Genomic DNA, 26,034 nt, shown 5'->3' on the forward strand with positions numbered 1-26,034 from the left:
AATACATTCAACCAATACAATGTCCAACTCCATATCCTCAGTGATTAATGCAGGAGAAAGCTGAATATAACATCACTTTGTACTCATTTGTTTATTGAAATAAAAATACTTCTTTGTAGGGACATTACCTGCCAGGGCTGAACATCTTGAAGATCAGTATTGAAACCTTTCTCATTGGCTTTCTGCTTGGATCGAGACAAGCCCATAACATGCAAAGAATGAGCCACAGCATAAACACCATTATAGATACTATAACTGTGGCCAGTCATGAGGAACTCAAAGTGTGGCCCAGAAAGACTCTCCAGCCTCTCCTCCCCAGTACATATTTCATCAACATCCATTGTGGCATTGGGGTTAGGAACTAGACAGTCAAAGGCTTGCTCCCAAAAGTTCTTCAGAAAACCATCTATCTGGGGCCCATAAGGTTTTATGGTCTGAATAAATTCTGTAAACCCTGCAATCTCTTTGGAGTGGATTGTAAAGGAAATTGCACCTTGGAACATCTGAAGACCCCAGCCCTTTTGAATGCCAGTCAATATGAAATCTATCTGGGTTGTCGTAATCCACACCTTTCTGAGTGATGTATTCTCCTTCATTCCGGTGTGTCGTATAAATATAATAGTTCTCAGCCATGATATAGTCAATGATTCTCCATATATAATAAAGGTAGTCACTTTATTATTTGTGTATTGTATATAAACCTCTGTGGCTATATTACCAAGTTCCTCCAAGCTATCCCAGTGGGCTATTTGTGGTATTCTTTCTGTGAATGCTGAACAGATCGCATACTGGGAAAATAATGGCTCCAGCGTCTGTAAGAAATGTTTGCCACTGCTATTATCAACTGGAAGAAGCCCAACCCATGTCCATTTGAAATATTGGAGTAACCGGATTATACCTATATACTGCTGAGTTTCATTTGGGACGAGGCGAAAAAAGGATGGCTCTTGAGTGATATGATTCTCTTGTGGGGCAAATGAGCCATATGTGAGCTGAAAGAAAATGGACAGATATTGCAAGGAAAAGTTAGGAGTGACTATGTTCCTGATTATACAACTACTATATCTTGAAACAGTCTGGAAACCTAGAGTTACAGATAACACTTGAAGTCGAATTTCCCAAGGATATAGAATGTATTGTTATTATAATAAATTAATTATTTGATTTATTGGTTGCTTTGTTACGAAGGTAACTCAAAATGCATTCCATTATATAAACAAACATGTTCATTAAAACCACCATAAAAGAAAAACAAAGATAAAAGGCAACATTGGTGGTGGGGTTTTAAAAAGAAGAAAGCAGGATTAAAACACCCCACCCACTAATGGAAGCCATAGATAATTAAGAGTCAAAGGATTTGCATAAATAAATGTTAAATAACAATTGAAGAATAAATACAATATAATGGGTAAATTTAGAAGGATTTTTCTTTTTCTTTTGGTCAGTCCCTGCTTTTGTCAACTCCCTCCTTTTGAACTAGAAAATAAAGCTTAGCATAAGAAAGAAGAGCCTGAATCACTCTCACACAAATTTAAATATACAGAGAGAATTCCTACCTGTGGAACCTTATAGGAACCTATAATATCTGCCATGAGGTTAGAGGTATCAGATCCAAGTCCCCCAATGATAGCCATGAGTTTTTTCTGTCTGTCACACTGGTAGTTGGGAACAAATCTATGTGATTTGAAGAGCACCTCCAAAGTGGTACGATAAGTCATCCTTGCATCGTAGTAGCTATCATAGATGTGGAATCCAAGTGTGACATTAGGTAGCATCTTAGGATTCTCGTTGATTTCGTTCACAGCAAATGCCAAGGCAAGGATGTGTTGGTAGAATTTTGTCACCATTCTGCATATAGAGGTAGAATTCGGTCATCCCTTTCTATATTAAGGATGATTACTGCTGTCATGTCATATTGAATTTTGTGTTAGAGTGACATGGATTCTAACAAAAACATTTTGGTTCCACCAGGAAGGCAGCTGCAAAAACAGGGGGGGGGGGGTTGGAGGAATCCTTTGTCCAACTTTCAGTAATTTTCTCTTTGAATAAATACATTTGGTTATATTTTGTATTAGAGCAACTTATATTGTAATAAAAATATTATTCAGCTCATGTGAATGAGCTTGGGTTTCTTTCAGTGCCAAGCAAAAACTTTTAGAAATGGCTTGGGAGTTTTAAATGTACCGTATATCTTTCTCCTGTTGGTTTCAATGTATCTATATGGGAGTGGGGGCTGTCTGTGTGCTTGTAAATTTTGTTGGGTTACCCTATATAAAATAAAGTGACATATACCGATTCAATAAAGAAGAAGAAGAAGAAGAAGAAGAAGAAGAAGAAGAAGAAGAAGAAGAAGAAGAAGATATTTATGGTGATTTGTGATGCACCACAATGATACTATTTTTGGTCTCTATTTCAAAATCCAGAATATATTATGAGTTATGAAGGAGCAAGATCTGAAGTTGACAATTTCATGAACAAAATCAAGTAAAATGCTAAGGTGCTGAAAAGTTGAAGAATGACAAGAACATCATGCATATGAGATAGCACAAATCAAGTAATCTAACATACCTCTCCTTGTAAAATGATGCAGTGGAAGAACTACAATAAAATAGAGGAAAATGCAGAATCTGACCATGAATGAGAATTTTTTAGGTAAGGCAAACTAAACGCACTATTGGAGCTCTCTTATGAATGCAGCAATACAAGTGCAACTTTAAGTTAAGGAGTAAGTTGTTTCCTGCAGACAAGGTGTGCATCTGCCTACATGGAAATTTGGTCAAATTAAAGAAAAATGCAATCTCTTAACCCAAACCTCATGTCACATTACACAATGGAAAGAGGTATCACTGCAAAAAGAGAATAAAAGAATAACACAATGGAAAAGAATTTGGATGTGATTGGGGTTGGCAACACGTACCCTTTTTTTGGGGGGGGGGCATTCTGTCACTTAGAGAGATTTGTATGTGTGTGACCAGCTTCAGAACATGCAGAACAAAAGAAGCAATTCCTTACTCTGGAACATCAAACAGGTTCTGAGAAGGATGCTCCTTGAAGACAAATTCATGAGGATGGTAAACTATCTGAGAAACAATTGCCCCAATGACAAGAGCTCCTGGCTGCAACCACTCATGTGGAACAGTGTGGGGGTCATACACAGGACACTCCACAGTATCGACTTTGGACACCATAGCAGTCAGCAAAGGTAGGAGCACCAGAAGGCAAAGCATCCTGTCAGCAAAGCTTCTCTCTAGATTGAGACTCTGCTCTGTTCATCAGCAGACACTGCCAGATTTAACAGACTACATTGGTTGGTAGCTAATTCTCACAGTACCTATCTTAAGAGAAATAGATCGGTCATGCCTTTGAGATACAAATACATGCCTTGACTACTAGTAGATATTTTCAAAAGCCTTTGGGACTTGGGGCAGGTGAACAAAGAATAAGGGTTTCCATGATCCCAGTGGCCCATAATTGGTGCTTTAGCATTTGGCTCCTGAGTGACATTCCTCCTCACTCACTCCATAGTCAATATGTTAGTTCATTTTCCAGATCTGCTAATAAGTCTCCACTGTTCCTTGTGGCAAAAGAACAGCAGGTGGCATGGAGAACCCCCTAGGAACTGAATACCAGGAAGGAACAGTGTTCGACAGTGATACTCAAAAATGTTTAAGCTGTTATTCTTCAAGTGTAGGATAGTGGAGCTGGCTCCAGCGAGGCCTGAGAGAGCCCATTTTGGTGCTGAGCTAGGCTCCCAGAGAAGCTATACTTCTGGGAAGCTCCTTATGCCTCTCTCATAGATACTCAACAGTTAAGGCAGAAAGGAATAAGAGCCTTTAAAATGCTTATGCATCCCGATGCTTGCTCGGAATGGGGCGCAGAGCCTATCTCTGTTGCCCTGCTTCTCTGCTCTACAGCAGTTGAGGCAGGAAGCTCAGCCCAGGGACTTCCTGGGCTTTCCACCTGAAAAGTGCTGGAGCTGCTCTCCACACAATTCAGCTGAAAAAAAGCCCTGGTCCCTTCTATATTTTTGTCTAATTGACTTTGACAGTGTGTGCAATTGTGTGTTTCAATTTTGGGGTATCATGTACCAGGCTTCCCCCCCCCACCAGGTTGCAGTTCCATCACCTCTCCCCATGTGACGCCTCTGGCTCATGAGAAGACCATCTCCAGAGAACCTTAAGGAGCAGATTGTAAAAAGTTTGAGCTATGCTGCTAAGAAAGTTTAGTCTCCAGGAAAAGCACCTAGTCAAATTCCTGAGAACAGGAAGCTGAACTTTAGGTCTCTCAGAGAACCCTTGTTAACCAGGAACCCAGACATTCCTCTTTATTATTGTGATTCTCAGTGATATAAAGAATCCTCCCTTGTTCCCAGAGTGCATGTTGCAATAACATACAGTGATATGTACACTTTTATTGATTCATAGCTGACTTTATTATTTGATTCCAAGTAGCTTTAAAGCCTCCACAATCTTTACTAAACATTAAGTATGCACTTGTGCAACTGCTATACAATCATAGGACTCAGCTACATTAGTAAAGAAACAGCAATTTGAATGCACTATGAACATGCAACACCAGATGGCACCAGATAGCAAGAAATTATAAAACGCTATTTTCCATAGAGAATTTTTTCTTTGGTTATAATGATCTAAATTGTGACTTATTTAAAGTGCCACCCCCCAGTGTTTAAATCCACCCATAGACTTATATGTCACATTTTTAACATTGTTAAGCAACTGCACTTACTTCTACCACTACTACTATTTTAGTTCTTCAGTTCATGTACCACCCATTATCCAAAGATCACATCCATTTTGCAAAAGTCAGCTGCTGACAATATATAATGTACCTTCTCTGGGATCTTTCTTTCTTTCTTTCTTTCTTTCTTTCTTTCTTTCTTTCTTTCTTTCTTTCTTTTGGTAACTGTGGAAGCTGCATCGGATTTTTGGCTTCCAAAAAACATTTGCAAACCGGACCACTCACTTAAGGTTTTGCGGCTTTCAGGAGCCGATTTGTTCGGGAGCCAAGCCATTCGACAACCAAGGTACCACTTGGTATGTGTTAATTTTAAATATTTACTGAAGCAGAAGGCCAATGGTATTATTCGGGTGAGGTTTTCACATTCATCAATTCTGTTACACTGTAACATCATGAAACAGATCATGGACTCTTCAAAGTCCTAAGTGATTATGTTTACTCTTTTTCTTCTTCTTCTTTTTGGCAAGCAATGCTGCATATGAAAGCTTGAAGTAACAGGATCCTCATTTGAGCAGTGACATTTTCTCTACCCAAGTCCTTCCTGGAGACCTGTGGCCATTTTTTCAACCCCCACACCTATCCAAAAGAATGTAGAGATCTCTCTGTACCACTGAGAAGATGTTAGGTATCCAGAAATTAGTGTGTAGGGACAGGGCCATCTTAAGCATATCCGGTGCCGTGGTGCAAAGATCCCTCTGGTGCCTCCACCCCCCCTCCTTTCCCAGAGTTGCCAACCTTTTTTAGGTACTGCCACTTTGCGGGGCTGGAGGTGGTGGGCAGCAGCTGGAGGGCAGTTCCTCTGGTGGGGAAGAGGCGGAGTCTGGCCGCAGTGGCTCCCGGCTCAGCTGACCGCTTCGTGCCATGGTGGCATGGCAGGTAGAGACTCCGGGCACCGCACTGCTTCGGCACGGCATGGCGGAGGTGGGTGAGGGCGGCAAAGAGGGTGGCAAAGAGTGCCTCTTCCCTGGCTCCCTCCAGAACTTGGCGCCTTGGCACCGTGCACCACTAGCCTCTGTGGGTAAGACGCCCCTGTGCAGGGAGGAGACTCTCACTCTGCAATAATGACCCTTGCTGCCATTTATGTCTAGTAGTGATTTCCACTGTTGTTTGATGACAGTTACCAAGCATTCAACATGGCTAATAGAGATTATGGGAATTTGCCCTGAATTGAATATTCAGACTCCAGTTAGAGGACCCAGGAGGGACTATCTGGGAAGCAGGAAATGGAAAGGCAACCAACAGGAAGCCTTTCCCCCACCCTAGGCTGAAGAGCCAGCTCTCTTTTATGGCTGTGTGTGTGTGGCTTTTTAGCGGTGCTGGGCTTGATAGGAGCCTTGATGGGAGCCAGGAAAGCTGAAATTGGGTCACTGCACAGAAGCAGAAAGATGCCACATCAGAGCAAACTGCTGCACCTCATGACCAGCTAGGAGCTGGCCAATTCAAGACCATGCGACCAGACCACTGGCTGGAGTGTTGAATCACCCTGAGCATCTGTGGAGGAATCCAAACAACCTTGATGTCACCTTCATCCTGGGAAAAACCGGCAGGTTATGGAGGAGTGCCCATCACCACTGGGAGGGCTGAAGAACTCGAGAGAGAGTGAGAAGTCTGTGTTGTGAGAAACACCCAGGTTTTCCAAAGGAGCCCCCACCAGAATGCTTCCCACCCATCTGATCTCTTCCAGCATCCAGATTTTATCTTCAAATATCTAAGGGGTTGTCAGTGACACATGGATGGAGCAAGCCTGTTTTCTCCTGCTCCAAAGGTTAAGAAGTCAACCAATAGATACAAGTTAGAAGAAATAAGATACTGGCTAAACATCAGTAGGAGTTATTCAATAGTAGAATGGACTGCCTTGGAAGGTGGTGGACTCTCCTTCCTTGGTGGTTTTTAATTATTGGATCTGGTGTAATTTATGCCATCTTAATTTGCACTGGTCTGATTTATGCCAGTTTCTTGTGTACAGAATTGCTCCCTTCCACTTAGTATTTGTGAGGTGAAGTTAATACACAGGGAGGGCAGTCCTATGCACAAGAAGGTGGGATAAAGTTATTCTAAGCTGAGATGAAGTATGCCTGATCTTTCTTTAAGCAGTATGACAGGTAAAAGGTAAAGGGACCTCTACCATTAGGTCCAGTCGCGGACGACTCTGGGGTTGCAGTGCTCATTTTGCTTTACCTGCTGAGGCAGCCAGCGTATAGCTTCCTGGTCATGTGGCCAGCATGACTAAGCCACTTCTGGCGAACCAGAACAGCACAAGGAAATGCCGTTCACCTTACCGCCAGAATGGTACCTATTTATCTACTTGCACTTTGATGTGCTTTCGAACTGCTAGGTTGGCAGGAGCAGGGACTGAGCAATGGAAGCTCACCCCATCATGGGGACTCGAACCACGACCTCCCGATCAGCAAGCCCTAGGCTCTGTGGTTTAGACCACAGCGCCACCCGTGTCCAAAGTATGACAGGTTGTTTGGTGTAATTCTCCAAAAGGGGGAATTCTGGGGGTATGGTATGTTCGGGTGAATATAAATAAATCAGTCCAGAGACAGATTGGTTCTTATCTCTAGAAGCGTTTATTTACAAGCCATAAATCAGTCTCTTTCCATCGGAAACCTCCGCCATTCCGACATCTCTCTGTGCTTCCAAAAGCACACAGATTCACAGCCTCTCCGTTGAGCTGTGTCTCTCAGTCAGAAGTGAAAGCAACTCTGCTCACAGACTGTGACGCACTTCTCTGCCTCAAGCTCCTTCCAGATACAGGACGCCATGGAGTTTTAACCCTGTCAGTTCCAAACTCCACATGGTAAGGGCAGGACCAGGGTGGGGAGACCTTCACTGTAGCCTAAGCCAGTTTTCCAAAGGCTAGTTTCCCCTCTGCCAGGCCGATGCAGAGCATCAAAAAGCTTTGGGTTTTGTGAAACTTTAAGCTGCCTTAATTTACACTGGCTTGCTTTATGCCAGCTTCTTGTGTGTAGGAGTGGTTCCTATGAGTGCAATTCTATCACAATTGACCTGGGAGTATTCCTCATTGAATGCAATACTTCTGAATAGACATGGTTAGAGTCATGTGAAGTGAATTGGTAGGTCCAGGGATTGTGTACTCATGGGGATGGTAGATGGTTGAAGGAGCGCCCTAGGTGGGAAACAGGGAAATGTCAGTCTCCCAGGGTGAGAGGTTGGAAGGAGAAAGGCAGAATTCCAGGTGAAAGCTGGAAGGGGCTGCTGCCTTCTGTGGGATGTGGGGGCTGATAATTGCCTTTAGGAGAAACTCCCTACCCTGTATTTTCCTGTAGTTTTAAATATCATTATCTTGTGGAAAATTTTTAATAAAATATTATAATAAAAAATAAGGCGTGCAAAGAACTAAGATTTGCTATTGTGGGTAGTCACTTCAATGGCATGTGATGAAGAATAATTATCTCTCGGGAAATATTGAAATCACTATAATTTGTTCATCTGCCAAAAGCTCGAACAGTTTTTCCAAAAGACAATAAAAAAATTCTAACCAAGCAAGTTTAGAAGTGGTAATAAATAACTCCCTGTGCCATAGACTGCTGGGAGAAAGGGCAAGAGGCACGTAGGGTCTGCCTCAACTTGAAATTATAATGTTGACAATGTCTGCTATACCTCAAAGCATTTGTTTCCCAGGGATACTGAAGGCTGAGTGAGGTACCAACCAATGTGGTTTGCTTAAGTCAAGCAGTTACTGAAAATGAGCAGAGGAGAGTCTGTGTTAAGGGCAAGGCTTTGCTGACTGGATGTTTCTGTTTATGTTCCTGCTTCTGCTGCCTCACACAGTGTACAAAGTGGCTAGTATGGTGTGCCCCACAAATGAACCCATCCCTGTTCCCCATGAGTGGCACCAGCCAGGAGGCCTCATCATTGGTGGAATTGCTTCTCAGATCATTTACCATTCTCTGGAAATTGACTTCAAAGAACCGCCTTCTCAGAAACTGTTTCAAGATCCAGAGTAGGGAATTGCAATTTTCTCCCACCCCTCTACTCGTTTTGTCATTGGCAAGATCACAAAGAAATGTTTAAGTAGGACACACCCACACATCCACACACAATTACAACAATTTTTTTCATGCTGATAAGTTTTTAGGGAAAGCAAAATAATTTAAATGAAGACTTGAAGGAATCTGCACAAGCAACTACAAAAATATATCTGTGAATAATTTTGTTTTTGTTTGCTTCTTATTTTTTATAAAAAAAATAAAAATAAAGCCCAGTGATGAATGTGGTCAGGTATATTTTGAGGGTGTCAAATTCATTTTAAATACCTGATAATAGCAAAACAATAATACTAATAATAATACTACTACTACTAATAATAATAATAAGCCCAGTCCCATTTTATTGATCAGCACACAATGTTCTTGAGGCTAGAGGTGATTCCTCTTCTCGTAAGACACTTCATTTAAGTTGTCATTTCTTATTTCTTATTTCTTTGGTTTTTATTTCTACTTTTCAAATATATACATGTCATTAGTTTTACAATCAATTTAACATTTCAAGATTTGACTTCCACCTCCCCCTTTCTGCAGTTCCTTAAATTTATTTTTAAAATATCTTTTTCATATCCAGGTTCATTTAACTTGCTCATTTAATTATCTACTGTAAATATATACGCGTATAAAACTGCAGGTTATTACAATAATCCTGCTAATGTTTATATCTGTTTACAATTTATCTGTAAATATTCAATAAACCATTTCCATTCTTTTATTTTTAAAAAATTGGTATCTTGATTTCTTATTCTTCAGGTAAGTTTCGCCATTTCTGCACATTCCATAAGTCTTTGTATCCATTCTTCCTTTGCTGGGACTTCTGCTTCTTTCCACTTTGGGGCAAGTAACATTCTTGCTGCTGCAGTAGCTTACATAAATAATTTTCTATACAATTTAGAAAGTTCTGACCCTATAATTCCCAAAAGAAATTGGGCAATTAGGTTGTAATTCCTGTGAAACTCAAATCCACATCTAGGTTTCCACATTTTTCTTTATTTATTCTGACAGTTGGCAGAACAAAGTCCTATGCAGAGAGAAATAAAAGGATATGCTTATTATAACTGAAGTAAGAAACACAGAGAAATTTCTGGTATGGTGATATAACAACTTCAGGCATTGTAATAAATGCCTTCTCTTTGCAGAATGATAACGAAATTTTACCAGCACATCCTTTCTTTGGCATTTGCTGTGGATGAGATCAACAAGAACCCGACACTCTTGCCCAATGTCACACTTGGCTTCCACATCTATGACAGCTACTATAATGCAATGGCAACTTATCGTACCACCTTAGACCTCCTCTTCAAGTCACATAAATTTGTTCCCAATTACATATGTGACACAAGGAAAAATGTCATAGCTGTCATTGGTGGTCTTGGCTCTGATATTTCTTCCTTAATGGCAGACATTTTAGGTTTCTATAAGATTCCACAGGTAGGAATTCTCTCTGTCTCTGTCTGTCTGTCTGTCTGTCTATGCATGTATGTTTTAAAGCTCTGTTTGGGGACTGTATAGCAAGATGAATTGAAGTGATTTATGGGCCCTCACCCGTTTACTTAAAACACAACAAACCAAGATTTTTCAGGGCTGTCATTCTGCACTATATTCTATATCTCTGCACTATATTCCTTATTTAATTCTAGGTTTCTTTAGATTTAAGCCCTAAAGATATCCAAGAACAGTGATTTCCTGTTTAAGTTGCAAAAAAAGAGAGCTGGAAATCTAGGCCCCATTATTTCCTGTAAATTAGCTGCCGAGAGAACAGTGCTAGCAGCAGCAGTAATATTTTTGTTGCGAGTCTCTACAGCATACTGAGCAACACATTTAGGATGAGAACACACAACAACAAGAAGAAAAAACAACAAGAAGAAGCAGATATGCACTCATTAAAGTGGGATGGAAGAAATATGAGAAGTGAACAGAGAGAGGAAATGTAGAGAATGACAAAGTTGCAATTAGACTTGAAAGCAAAATAATGCCATTTGAGGCAAATTATCAGAAGTGTCTTGGGCTTTCTGAAGGACTCATGAGGCATATTCTCTAAAACAGAGTTGAATTTTGACTCTGAACATCCCCAAGCTTCCATGATATGCTGCCCACCACTTAAAGGAAATAATCTGTAACAGTTCAAGATGCAGTATTTTTTTAAAAATCTCCTCTGCTTCAATAAAAACTTCCAGAGCACTTCAGAACTCTGCAGGCCTGTAAAAGCTAGACCACAAATATCCAACCAGTGTTACAAAATATACAAGCCAGAAAACATATCAACCACCTTACCTCTTAACTTGTTTAAGGTAAGGAGGAGACAGCCCCCTGCTTCAACTGCTCCATAAGAGTTTATAAAGCAAATCCCATTTCCTCCCGTAACACCTAGATCTATTTTTGTTTAATGTGGCATGCTAATCCAATGTGCAGGGTCTCCTGTATATGGAATTTCCATGCCATATGGCTAAAAATAGGGGGAGAGAATTATAACCTTTTTTTTTTTCAATTCTACATTATAGTGGAAGGGTGAACATAGACCTTCACATCAAACACAGTGGCTTGGAACAGATCAAAATGGAGAGAGCAACGGAAAACTCAGAAACATTGTTCATATTTATTTATTTGTTTGTTTTAAGCCCAGTTACAGATATTAGGAGATTTTGGAGCACACACACACACACACACAGTTGTAGTAAATTACACTCTTCTGAGCCCGGCTTCGGCTGGGGAGGGCGGGATATAAATAAATTTTATTATTATTATTATTATTATTATTATTATTATTATTATTATGTCATGCTGTGAGAAATTGCATGGTTCAGAAAGAGGGAATAATAGTAATGACAATTAATAAATCCCAGAAAATGGATCATATCCTGATAACCAGGAAAAGAAAAATTCCAGCAGAAGCACTGTTCCCTTTAACTTCCAGCAGAACCACAAATTGCTTCAATAAATCTTTGTTGCATGAGCAAAAAAAATGTACAAAAAACCATTCATTCTCCCTAACTTTTCTCCAGAAACAACTACAGGTGTGCACATGTAAATTAGTTCTAGTTTTATTGATGCTAGTATATTTGGTTTTAACTTTTTTTTTTTTTTGCTGTTGCTCTTTTTTGACCTGTAAATCACTTCGAAACACTTCACTGTAAAAACTGATGAATAAATGTCATTGACAATGATATTTGATAATAATTTTCTTTTAGCTTACGTATGGCTCATTTCCCCACAAGGATATGCTTATCAGTCAGCTTCCCTCCCTTTATTGCATGGTTCCAAATGAAAGACTTCAATATATGGGGATTGTCCAGTTACTTCAGTATTTTGGATGGACATGGGTAGGACTTATTCCTGTGGATAACAACAGTGGGGAACTTTTCTTACAGACCCTGGAGCCTTTGCTTTCCCAGCACGAAATCTGTTCAGCCTTCACACAAAGAATCCCACAAATTTCTCATTTTGATAACTTGGATAAAATAACTGATATAGTCGCAAATCTTCATCTACGTTTCGCAGATAATAACGTGACTGCACTTCTTGTTTATGGAGAATCATTAACGATTTCATGGCTCAGAACTATTATTCTTTTTCATGTATTTAGAAAAACAGAAAATGCATCATTTAGCAAGGTGTGGATTACGACAACCCAGATTGATTTCATATTAACAGGCTTTCAAAGGGGGTGGGGACTCCAGCAGTTTCATGGTGCCATTTCCTTTGCAATTCACTCAAAAGAGCTTTTGGGATTCCAAGAATTTCTTCAGCACATAAGACCCTATGGGATGCAAAAAGATGCTTTTCTCAATGACTTTTGGGAGCAAGCATTTAACTGTGAACTTCAAGATCCCAGTGAGGCAATGGAGGTTGATAGGGCATGTACTGGGGAGGAAAAGATGGAGAATCTTCCTGCACCCTATTATGAAGTGCCCATGACTGGCCAAAGCTATAGTATCTACAATGGGGTTTATGCTGTGGCTCATGCATTGCATGCAATGGTCTCTTCTCAATCCTGCCAAAGAGGGTTCATTTCAAGGGTTAACCAACTGGTTCTTCAAGATTTGCAGCCTTGGCAGGTAATGTCTCCACATTAGATTTTTTTTATTATCAGTGAGCAGATCAGTATGAATTGAGAAAAATCCACTCCATTTCTACTCCATTAAAAATTGATGAGATGGGATTGTATATATTATGCATGGAACTGATTTACTGGCTTACATTCCCCCCCCCCCCCAGTAACTGTAGCCTGAAAATACAATGCATTATATATCCCCCTATTACCTAACTCTTGGTCATTCAGAGTGGGGCTGGTTACAAAGGTAGGCAACAATCTGGAGGACAACAAATTTGCTATGCCTGCCTTAAACCATAATAGTCGGTAAAAAATGAATTCTCTCATTTGTTTCAAACCGCCCTCCCCCATTTGTTTCCCTCCTTTCAAGTGCCTTCATTTCTTTCTCCCTTTCAATTAGCTCCATCCTTTTCTTCAAGCCAATTCCTTTAACAATTCAGCTGGAGAAACTGTGTCCTTTAATGATAAGCGGGAAACAGAGGGTGGATTCGACATCATGAATATTATAACATTTCCAAATGAGACCTACCAGAAAGTGAAAGTTGGTAGGATGGATCCCAATGCACCTGAAGGAAGAGAATTAATAATTAATGAATATATAATTGTGTGGTATGAAGATTTAAACAAGGTATGGATTCTGCTATGGCCAGATTAAGGACAAACTATCTCAATTGGCACCACAACATTCTAAAGTGAGGGTTGCCACATTACTTGTTTAGCAGGGATTTTTGTGTATTCTAGGTATTGTAGCTGGTGCCCATCTGCACCATTGTCACCCCTGATGCTAAGATTTCTCTAGCCCTTGTGCCACCCAGGAGACAGTGCAAAAGGTCTTAAAACATTGGCAGTCCATATCGCTTCTCCACAGAAAACTGAAATGAATCTATCCATGTATCCATCAATGTACTGTACTTTTCCAATTGTAATTCCTTTCATGTCTATGGATAGACTCTCCCCCTTTCCATGTGCAATGACCACTGCCAGCCTGGTAGTCAGAAGAAAAGGAAGGAAGCACAAAAGTTTTGCTGCTACGATTGCATTCCTTGTGCAGAAGGGAAGATTTCGAACAAGAAGGGTAATACACTTTCTCTCTTTTTTCAACAGTGCAAATATTTATTCCTTTGATTTGAATATTATCATCTGGGTAGTAAGTTATTAAGGGCAGACATGGAGGCAATAGGCAATAGGCAATAGGCAATAGGCAACTCTTGAGGCAATAGGTAAAATGAATGAATGAGTCTCATTCATGCATTGCTATAAGAATCAATGATTAGGAGAGTAAATGGATATCAAATATTGTATACAAATCCATTCTTTCATTTCTACTTTCCAGTAAACACAAGCACATGCAGCAGACTATTGCCTTGCTATCCCACTTAAAGTAACAGAAACACTTATATGAGGCACATATTATAATATTGCCTCCAAAGTAGATATCCAATAAGCCTAATATGTGTCCAGTCTAATGCCCAGTGTCAGGATTGCAGGAAGACTTCAAATGTTACTGTAGTAGCTAATTTAATAAGACAAAAGTATATATATATAAAAAACCAAGATATTTGCATCTGGATCTCTATTTGAAATGAATGGGAAAGTTAGCCATATGAGGGATAAACTTCTGATGGTCAATTCCCTTCATGGTTACAGATAACCTGTACATTCCATGTGAAAGCATGAATGTTATAAGCAAATCATTTAATACATAATCATGCTATCTTGCATCCCTGCTTGCAGTGGAATAAAAATATTCCTTCATGACTATAGAGCATGAGAAGGTGAAATCTACTGAAAAAAATACAGCAGAACTAAAACAGGTGATAAAAATATAGATTGTGATGATGGTAATCTTAACTAAATGGTTTTTTTTAAGAAATAACAATTATTTCATAATTAATTGCAAAAATATGTATGTACCACCCTCTTGCATTCCCGCAGCGTGGTGTACAGCAACATTAAAACATTTAAAAACAATACAAAACAATTATTAAATGTAAAGGTAAAGTAACCCTGACAATTAGGTCCAGTCGTGGATGACTCTGGGGTTGTGGCGCTCATCTCTCTCTGTAGGTGGGAGGGCCAGCATTTGTCCACAGACAGTTTCCAGGTCATGTGGCCAGCATGACTAAGGCACTTCTGGTGAACCACAGCAGCACATGAAAATGCCATTTACCTTCCCGCCGGAGCGGTACCTATTTATCTGCCTGCAGGTGATTGCCTACTCATGGACATTCTAAACAACTGCATAGGCCCATTGGAATAAAGGGAATTCTAAGCTGTCCTGCTTAATGGGACCTCACTGAATGCCCAACATCTGGTTGAGGCCAGTCAAGCCTCTATAACATACTGGGGAAATGAAGAGTGGAAATATTACATATGCATATTACATTATTCCTGCATTGCAAGGGGGGGGGGGTTGGGCAAGATTTCACTCAGGGTCCCTTCCAACTCTACAATTTTGTGATCCAATGAAACAATATAATCTCAAAATGGGAGGCGGAGAAGAGAACAGCGTGTAGTTTAACATGTGACTTGGCACTAAAAGGTGGTTTCTTTCTATTCTTCAGATGTGGCTGACTGCTTCCAGTGCCCAGAAGATGAATTTCCAAACAAGGACAGAACTGAATGCATCACTAAAGTTATAAGTTTTCTGTCTTTTGATGAACCCTTAGGGATCACTTTGACCTCAGTTGCTCTCTTTTTTTGCCTGATCACAGCCACAGTGCTAGGAATTTTTATTAGGCACAAAGACACACCCATTGTCAAGGCCAATAACAGGGACCTCACTTACGCACTCCTGGTCTCCCTCCTGCTCTGCTTCCATTCTTCTTTACTGTTCCTCGGACAACCAGGGAAGGTCTCCTGCCTCCTCCGACAACCCACTTTTGGCACCATCTTCTCAGTGGCTATTTCATGTGTGCTGGCAAAAACCATCACCGTAGTTCTAGCTTTCATGGCCACCAAACCTGGGTCCAGCATGAGGAAATGGGTGGGGAAAGGACTATCCAATTCTATTGTCCTTTGTTTTGCTCTTATTCAAGCATGTATTTGTATTGTGTGGTTAGCAACCTCTCCCCCATTCCCTGATTTTGACAATCACTCAGCAACTGAAGAAATCATTCTGCAATGTAATGAAGGGTCAGTTGCCATGTTTTACTGTGTCCTTGGTTACATGGGCCTCTTGGCCATTGCCAGCTTCACTGTGGCATTCCTAGCCCGCAAGTTACCGGATAGTTTTAATGAAGCAAAGTTCATTACATTCAGCATGTTGGCCTTCTGCAGTGTGTGGGTGTCCTTTGTTCCAACTTATATGAGCACAAAAGGAAAACACATGGTGGCTGTGGAGATCTTCTCTATCTTGGCCTCTAGCGCTGGGTTATTGGGTTGCATCTTCTCCCCTAAATGTTACATTATTGTGCTGAAGCCTGAATTGAACAACAGGGAGCAAATAGTAAGGAGAAAGATGTAAAGAATCCATCTGGCTTTTCTATTGATACATTGCTGCCTCTGTAGTAAAAAGGTTTCATCAGCAAATGGGCTACTGCAACATAAATTACATAGGAGACAAGTCCTAGGGACTGAGGTCCCTTCAATACCCCCATTAAATATTTGAGGGGGCAGGGCCCCCCAAAGGAAATGGGCATTGCCATTCTAATGTTGTGTGCATGTCAGTTCTTGTGATCAATTATGTGGGACGGTGCTAATCTCTCCCTGAATATTTTATTCAAGTTGGTACCCCCTTGTTAATTAGATCTTCAGCATTGTATCTGTTTCACAGTTTAAATATTTATCTATATCACATCCTTCCAGTGCCTATGAAGTTCTCAGCTTGGCTAAGAAGAATTAAAATGAAGCATAAAGTACAATAACATAAAATAAAACTACCTGAATTTTTATTATTATTATTTGTGAAATTTGTATACTGCCCTTCATCCATAGATCGCAGAGTGATTCACAACATAACAATGCAAGATAATAAACACACACAAAAAATATATAACAATAACAAACCAATAACCCACCATCCCACCCCCACCCCAAAACACATTAAAAGACATTAAAAGCGTATTGGATGTTAATCAGCCAAAGGCCTAGTTGAAGAGAAACATTTGTGCCCGGCACGTAAGGTGCATAATGAAAGTGTCAGCAAAATGTTCCTGGGGAGAGTATTCAGCAAGTGAAGAGCCGCTGCTGAAAAACGCCGTTCTTGTGTTGCCACTCTCTGGTCCTCATGTGGAGGAGGCATATGAAGAAGGGCCTCAGATGATGAATACAAGGTCCAGGAAGGTTCGTATGTGGAGAGGTGATCCTTAAAGTATTGCAGTCATGAGCCAAATTCTGCACCAGTTGCAGCCCTACATATAACATCTTGCACTAATCTAACCTAGTAGATACCAGAGCACAGACAACAGGTTAGGCTACCCCTGTCCAGATATGGGTACAGCTCAGCCACCCGTTGATGATGGAAGGCACTCCATGCCACCTAGAACTAAAGCAACAGGAAAGGATCCAGAACTATCCTCAAGCTGTGTTCCTGCTCCTTCAGAGGGAATGTAACTCTGTCAAGAGCAGGCAACCTCCCATCCATCTAGTCTTGGGAAGTGCCCACTAGCACTACCTCCTTCTTATAAGGATTGAGCTTCAGGTTGTTGGTTCTCATCCAGTCCATTACCAAGGCAAGACAGAGGTCCAGCACATCCACTGCTACACCTGCAGATGTAAACGAGAAGTTGAGTTTGCCAAAGTCCATTCTGTGATTTCAGAGGTTGACATTCTTTAGAGTTATCAGTAAAGTATTTTATAAAACGATGCCATATTTCAACAAAATTGTCCATAATATTTGTATTATGGAATGCATGTAATCTCCCCGTTATTTTTTTCCGATAGACCATACATGCTGTTTCCAATCAGAGATACAGATATTTTCCTATGCTTTCCAATTCTGTGCCACTAATTGGTGTGCTGTACCGGGAAAAAATGGTATGCACCTCCTCTGAAAAGCCAAGCAATCATTTTTTCAGACACTTCCAAGAACAAGTTCTCCCTCCAGCTGAACTCCCTGACAGCTGCCGACACTGCTGTGTATATCTGTGCCTGAGAACCACACTGTGAGACAACGTCAATTGGGGATATGTACAAAAAGAGGAAATTCAATCCGAACACAAATCTCTGGCTCTACTCTGTGCCACCTCCAACACAGAGGAATTTATACCCATCATGCAAAGAGAGAAAGCAGATATCTTTAATGTTCAGGCCTATTCAGCATGAATGAATGAAACCTTATATGGCCTGCAATCAGTTTGGTACTTTAATACTGTCCTTCTCTACATCCACTGGTGGAGGAAAGTGGGGGCGGGAGAGCTCACCAACCCTGGCACCATCGGGGAGGGGGGTATCATCACAACCGCCCCCTGGACACGCGCCACTCACACCCCCACCGCTCCAGGCGCCATGCCCCTGTGGGCAGCGTACCACTCCCCGGGACACATGCCATGCCCCCGCAGCAATACACCACACCCCCAGGACGCACGTCAGCCACACTCCCACCTGCCTTCTGCCCCCAGTGTCAGAGCATGCAGCTTCACCACTGTATACATCAGCAGATTAATGCAAAGCCAATACTTTTTTCACTTTCTCTCAAAACTCTCAAAACCTTTCACCTCACATAGCCTTCCCACTATGCCAGTATTCATTGCACTGGCTGCTTCCTCCTTTGGTGTGTTGGGATTTATAGTCTATTGCGCCACTAGAACTGTATCCCAGATGATAACCAGCGGCTTCTGTTTCTATTTATATTATTTCTTCTCCCCCCATTCCAGTTCCAGATGTACTTTCCCAGATAGTTCTGACTCAGTCATCAGAACCAGTCATGAAAAAACCTGGAGAATTCCATAAATGAACCTGTAGCACCTCTGGATTTGAGATTTACAGCAACACTATGTGGCAGGTCAGACAGGAACCTGGTGAAGGTCTGGAATTCATTATTCAGCATAATAATGTTCAGAGCAAATATGACACCACTATAGTCTGAGGGCGATTCACAGCCTCAAAAAGCAGCCCCAACTTCTATCTGCAGATGAACAAAATGGAAGAAGGAAATACAGCCATGTATTACTGTGCAAGAGACACAGTGAGAGAGATCCGAATAGACCTCAGGAAAAAAACCTTATCACTAAATTAGATTTAGCAAAGACCTACCAGAGGGGGCAGAAGAGAACCACAAATGAGACAAGAAGATATAACAATGAAGGATATTATAGAAGAGCTATTAAGAACAGCTGCTATTCTTTGGCCCATTCCAACATGATGTGTAGCTCCAGGGTCATTCTGATCACTATGAATTCTCTGACAAACTCATTTTAAGGGAAATGAATACAAAATGCCAATTGTTCAAATGTGAAATCTTGTGCAGTTGATTATTATTATTATTATCATTGGAAAGAGCATAGAAGGTTCTTCTGACAGTGAGACATACTGGAAATATTATGATTTGTCTATCCTGAATTCCAGGAGCTCGGATGCACTTAGGTGATGGAATTTGAAGAAAGTATCAGGAAATTTCAGAAGGGATTTCATGTTCCTGTGAAAGTTCTGGCTGTGTTCAACTTTACTGGCTGAAACACAAGCTGGATAGAAGAGCCTTAGCGTAGAATAGAACTTGAACTGCAATCCTAGAAAGTGATATTATAAAGCCTGTTTTATGTGAAACCCTGAAAGGTAAATGAATGGACTTTTCTTTTTGAAGTAAAAACAGTTCACATTAAAATGCAGCTTAGAAAATGGTTCAGAATGTAAGGCAGATATCCAGATCATGATTTCTTGAAAGTTATGTTCTTCATAATCTATAATACTGACTTTACAGTAAAAATGTGTGTTCACATATTGAAAACACGCTTGGAAGGTAAAGCAGGCCAACCCTGACCTGTGCCCAGTTTACCACAGTCTCTTTATATAACATAACTTACTATTGGAAGAACACATGCAAATCACTCAAGAAGGCTGGAGGCAGTCTTGAGGAACCCTCTGTCCCCTCAATATAAACTCCTGACTTTTTTCCAGGCCCAAACCCTCCTTTTTCCTGCCTCACTAGGACAGTTCTTTGTTAACAACATGAGGTTTCTGCTGTTGTTTTCTTTGGTGGCCTTTCAAAAATGTAAGTGTATATTCTATGGGAAGTTCAAAAATATAGGTTTATTTCATGCAGTGATTAGATGATGTTCAGTAGATGATGCTCAATTCATTATAGTTATCTCTTTCAAGGGGTCCTTTCTGATGTTCAGCTCGTATCTTCTGGTCCAGGAACAGTGAGGCCTGGAGAGAACCTTCGTCTGCTCTGTAAAGTTACTGGTGTCTCCATCACTGATTCAAGTTCTGTTTGGAACTGGATCCGTCAGCCTTCTGGCAAAGTTCTGGAGTGGATTGCAAGAATATACTCCCATGATGGGGGGAAATGGTTTGCTGCTTCTCTTCAGAGTCGTGTGACCATTTCTTCAGACAACTCCAAGAATGAGTTTTCCCTCCAACTGAACTCCCTGACAGCTGCTGACACTGCTGTGTATTTCTGTGCCCGAGAACCACACAGTGAGACAAGGCCGATTGGGCATTTGTACAAAAAAGAAGGAAATTCAGTCTGAACACAAGTTTCTGTCTCTACTCCATGCCACCTCCAACACAGAGAAATTTATACCCATCTTGCAAAGAGAGAAAGCAGATGTCTTTAACATTCAGGCCTATTCAGGATGAATGAATGAAACCTTATCTTGGCTGCAATCAGTTTGGTATATTAATACTGTCCTCCTCTACATCTGCAGATTTATCCAAAGCTAATACTTTTTTCCCTTCCTACCTCAACTCTCAAAACTCTCAAAACCTTCACCTCACACAGCCTTCCAGCCTTCCAGGGATTTCATCTTCCTGTGAAAGTTCTGGCTGTGTTCAACTGTACCGGCTGAAACACAGGCAGGATAGAAGAGCCTTATCCTTCAATTCATTCAGAGTAGACTGAAATCCTGGAAAGTGATATTATAAAGCCTGTATTATGTGAAACACTGAAACTTAATTGGTTGCACTTTTCTTTTTGAAGTAAACAGAGTTCACATTAAAATGTAGCTTAGAAAATGGTTCAGAATGTAAGGCAGCTATCCAAATCATGATTTCTTGAAAGTTATGCTCAGTGTTTTTTTTTCTGGGGGCAGGGGTGCAAGAAGACACATACCTCTAAACATTTTTTTGAAGCTTTGTACTTTTGTCCATTTATTGTATTTATTTTTCCAGATTTGAACTATAAAATGGTGATTTTCATGAGTCAAAATGAGAGTTACCCTAAACTTTTTTTTGAAGAAAAAATCACTGGTTATGCTTCCCATAATCTATAATACTGACTTAACAGTAAACATCTTAGCTTATATATTGAAAACACACTTTGAAGGCAAAGCAGGTCAACCCTGACTTCAGCCCAGTTTCCCACAGTCTCTTTATATATCATAGCTCACCATTGCAAGGACACATGCAAATCACTCAGGAAGGTTGGAGGTAGTCTTGAGGAACCTTCTGCCCCCTCAATATAAATTCCTAACTTTCTTCCAGGTCCAGGTCCTCCTTTTTTCTGCCTCACTAAGACACTTCTTTGTTAAAACCATAAAGTTCCTGCTGTTCTTGTTTTCTTTGGTGGCCTTTCAAAAATGTAAGTGTATATTCTATGGGAAGATCAAAAATATAGGTTTATTTTATGCAGTGATTAGAGGATGTTCATTAGATGATGCTCAATTCAATTCATTAGAGTTCTCTCTTTTCAAGGGGTCCTTTCTGATGTTCAGCTTGTATCTTCTGGGCCCAGAACAGTGAGACCTGGAGAGAACCTCAGTCTGCTCTGTAAAGTTACTGGTGTCTCCATCACTGATTCAAGCTATATTTGGAACTGGGTCCGTCAGCCTGCCGGCAAAGGTCTAGAGTGGGTTGCAAGAATATACCCCCATGATGGGAGAAAATGGTTTCCTGCTTCTCTTCAGAGCCGTGTGACCATTTCTTCAGACAACTCCAAGAATGAGTTCTCTCTCCAGCTGAACTCCCTGACAGCTGCTGACTCAGCCGTGTACTTCTGTGCCCGGGAATACACAGTGACACAGGGTAATTGGGACTCCGAACAAAAAGAAGAAACTGACTCTGAATGAAGAAAGTTGGTTCTATTCAATCACAATGCACAAATTACTTTGCAAACACAATGCAAAAGAATTCAATGATAAAAATGAAGTACCGAGTCATTTTTTAGGTAAAGGTTCTCATGTTCTTTTCTGTATGTATGCAGGTAATCATGATGGTGGACGCGATTCCCATGTCAGTCTATTCCAGTTGTATGTTTTTGTGAAACCAAGCAAATATCTTGGTTTTGCTTCCTCAGCAAAGAGGAAACTGCATGAGATGCTTCCATACTGGAACCAATATTTTCTGTGAAAATTCTTTACAGTGGCACTTGCAGACTAGGCAAGGGCCAGGACACACATATCCAGCCCCTCCCAGTTGTGATGGTTGTGTAGATGTATCTGCAGTTTCTTAATTGTGCAGGAGTTCTGATGGGAAAACTACCATTCTCAATACCATGCCTCTTCTTAGATTTGAAGAGGGATAGATGACTTTAGCACTTAGCAAGATATATGTATTAATGTAACATGAATCTCAAAGCTCTTTTCCAGAACTCAGTTCATCCCTTGTTACCGCACAAACATCTCTTGGTAAAGCCAGGCCTCAGAAACTCCTGCTGTTACTGCTTCTCCTCAAAGGATGGCAGCAGAGTATAAAGAGAATACATTTGACCATTAGCCAGGAGGGAAATGAAACTGACATCTGAAAGTATTAGTTTGTGGTTTCAAATGTAAAGCTGACTAATTCTACAACCGTTTACCCCCAAACCAGTGTTGTGTAATCTCTCAGGAGTTTGACTCCCCAAGAGATTTCCCTATGATTTATTCTTGAAACCTGACACAGCCAGACTCCTCACTTTCCGGCCTAAGGAGTGAACAAAAAAATGCTCAGCTTGCCTTGACTTAGGTGTTCATGCTTGTTTATTAATTACATAGCCAGACTGTGTTCAGTGGAGAAAACCTGGTGGGATCCAAGCAGATTCTGCACATGGAACCCAAGTAAAAGTCTTGTCATTCTATATGGTCAAGTTACCATAATGGAAGGAATGTGAATTGAGAGAGCCTGCAAATTAGCAGAAAGAACTCAGAAATTAAGAATTGAACAAGGAATATACCCCCATGATGGGAGAAAATGGTTTGCTACTTCTCTTCAGATCCGTGTAACCATTTCTACAGACAACTCCAAGAATGAGTTCTCCCTCCAGCTGAACTCCCTGAAAGCTGCTGACAGTGCTGTGTATTTCTGTGCTCGGGATAGCACAGTGAGAGACGGCAACTGGGACTGTGAACAAAAAGAAGAAACTCAGCACACACAAACACAATATATTTGTCAACCATAGGATAAGGTTAACTAGACTCCCTCCCCACTTATTCCTGATGCAGATCTTTATTCCTCATTTGTTCCCAGTGCAGATCTTTATCTCCTCCACCAGTTCTGGGCAAAACAGTTTAAGAGGGATGTTGATAAGATAGAATGTGTGCACAGGAAGGTGAACAAAATGATAACATTAATCTTGCCACTTTCTAAAATTTATTTATTTATTGGATGTGTTTGTTTGTTTTTGTAAATCTATCAAAGAATAAAATAAAAATGGGATTAAGGGGCCTTCTCATGACAGTAGAGGGTGGGTCTTCTGTGTGGTATCCCTGGCTGTTCTTCTGATAGTAAATGCATGGCATAGGAGAGAATAAAAAGGGGGTCAAGGAGGGTCAGTTGTGGGGGGTGGGGAGTGATGAATGTCCTTATTTTCATCTGAGGAATCTTGGAAGTTATGCAATCATATACTCTGGGCTTTCAGGAGCTTCACCCTCTCTCTCTATTTATGCAGTCCCAACAGGCAGGATAAAGAGGAGGGATTTGGAGCCACCCCTATTTCTGCTGAGTCACGTTTGTGGGACAGAACCTTTGCAGACATGCCTGAACAAATGCCCAGAGCAGTGATGTACCAAAGAGCAAGTGCTGGGGAGGGGAAACAATATGTCTGTCCAGGCATTCTCAATGACAAATAAGGAAGACCTGGAAAAGCCTGCACCATTCTGCTTGTAAGAGCCCATTTATATTCCATCTGTCATTGGAGGAGGGGCTCATGTAAATATGGGGGCGGGCAGAATTCCTCTTCAAAAGGAAACTCACCACATTAAAGACCCTGACCTTTTCTCCATTTCAAAAGATCATCTTTCCTCAATAGGCTACCTATACAAATTATGAAGTTCATTCTGTTCTTGTTTTCTTTTGCTGCTGTTCCAGGATGTAAGCATACCTTCTGCGGAGGATTAAGATATCTCTGTTTACTTAATGTATGAATTAGATGGTGTCTGATGCTCATTGCAATCTTCTCTCTTTCCTAAGGGGCCTTTTCGGACATTCAGCTTGCACCTTCTGGACCAGGAACAGTGAGACCAGAAGAGAATCTGAGCTTAGTCTGTAAAGTGACAAGTTTCTCTATTTCTACTTCTGGTTACGCTTGGGACTGGATCCGTCAGCCTCCTGGGAAAGTTTTAGAATGGATTGCAGCAATAAATCACAACTCAGGGGGGAAATGGTATGCCCCTTCTCTGCAAAGCCGAACAACCATTTCTTCAGATGCCTCCAAGAACGAGTTCTCTCTCCAGCTGAACTCCCTGATGGCTGCCGACTCCGCTGTGTATTTCTGTGCCCGAAGCACACAGTGAGAGAAGATCAATGAGGGATGTGTACAAAAAGAGGAAACTGATTTTGAACACACATTTCTGTCTCTACTCCATAAACATAAAGATGTTATATTGCAAAGAGAGGAAGCTGATCTCTTGAACATTGAGTTCCATTCAGCCTAACCTCCTGATTAATCAGTCTTCATGGCAACCTGGGTGATATATATGAAGATAGATGTATCTCAGGAATTCTCAAACATTATATATGTTTGGACATTCTATTGGGCTTATGACATTGATGAGGAGGATTAACCATAGAACACGTTTTGCAAGCAGAATGTACCCTCCTCATTCTGCAGGACCTCCAATGAAAGGGGGAACCAATTTCCTGTTACTGTAGCTTTCTTTCCATGAACGTGCTTGACAGACTACTATCCTGACACCCCCAATTTATTTTTGTTTGTCCCTCTATCTAGTGAATGCCCCATTTTAATGTTTGTTTCAATTTGATATATGTTACCAAGGTGATGCCTCACTACTGATCTAGCGGAGCTTTCCGTCCTCATTCTCCATGTCCAGTGAAAGGTTCATTTAAGAGCAGATGTAAAAAAGCTCCAGCTGAGACTCAGGCGAACCATTGCCTGTCACAATCCAGTGGGTCTACTCTGAGTATTTCTAACATCATACACAATGACCATAAATATATTGCATACTTACATCTTTATATAAGGGGAAACAATTGCCTATCACTGAAGCCGACACTCCTTGTCTCTGCCCCAAGGTGAGGACTGATCCTGGAGTGGAGGCTGCAGCCAGGCATGAGGAAACTCTCTCGGCAGCTCCCTCTTGCGTTGCAGCACAGCCAAGGAGAGGGGTGGCGAAGCTGCTGTCTATTTTCCTCCACTTTCCCCCTGGGTCAGTGCGTGGTGTCAGCATGCCCCAGAGCATGTGTGCATGGTATACTTAAACTGGGTGGTCCCGACCCTCTCAGTCGTGGGGCAAAGCAGTGTGCTTGGTCGCAAATATGTATTTTGTGCAATCTTGAATATTTGTTATTTGTTCCACAGAACAAAATGCAAGCCTTCATCACTCACCATTCCCTTCTTGTGAAGCTCACAGGGAAATTCCCTTTCCATTTGGGGTCTCTTTATCCCTAAGAGAAACTACTTAGGGGAGGGGAAAGCATTTTTCTTGATTCTGTGAGGCTTCCATACATAACAATGATGGTGAATAAATGAACAACAACAAAAAGCATTTATGGTTAGAAAGGTTCATATGATCAATGCATCCATGGTTGACATGCTCTTCAAACCACCTTTGTAGACAGGCAATAAATCCAACTTGATAAATCCACTGCCCTTGGCATATGTGCAGAAGCACTGCTGAGAGGTTTGAAGGTCATACATGCAGATCAGACCATGATGGCTCAAGCACAAGCAACAGGATT

At 41.0% G+C, this 26,034-nt stretch overlaps 1 protein-coding gene across 1 annotated transcript; it reads left to right on the forward strand.

Annotated features, from left to right (window-relative positions):
* Window positions 1-13,318: 13,318 nt before the first annotated feature.
* Window positions 13,319-16,288, forward strand: LOC307201668 (vomeronasal type-2 receptor 26-like; the record flags this gene model as incomplete). The annotated part of the gene is made up of 2 exons (XM_079950964.1): window positions 13,319-13,367; window positions 15,387-16,288. 2 exons carry the CDS (start codon window positions 13,319-13,321, stop codon window positions 16,286-16,288), a joined length of 951 nt encoding a protein of 316 aa, XP_079807090.1.
* Between the last annotated feature and the right edge of the window lie 9,746 nt (window positions 16,289-26,034).

This window comes from Podarcis cretensis (assembly GCF_951804945.1).
Source record: "Podarcis cretensis genome assembly, chromosome: 13".
Lineage (NCBI taxonomy): Eukaryota > Metazoa > Chordata > Lepidosauria > Squamata > Lacertidae > Podarcis > Podarcis cretensis.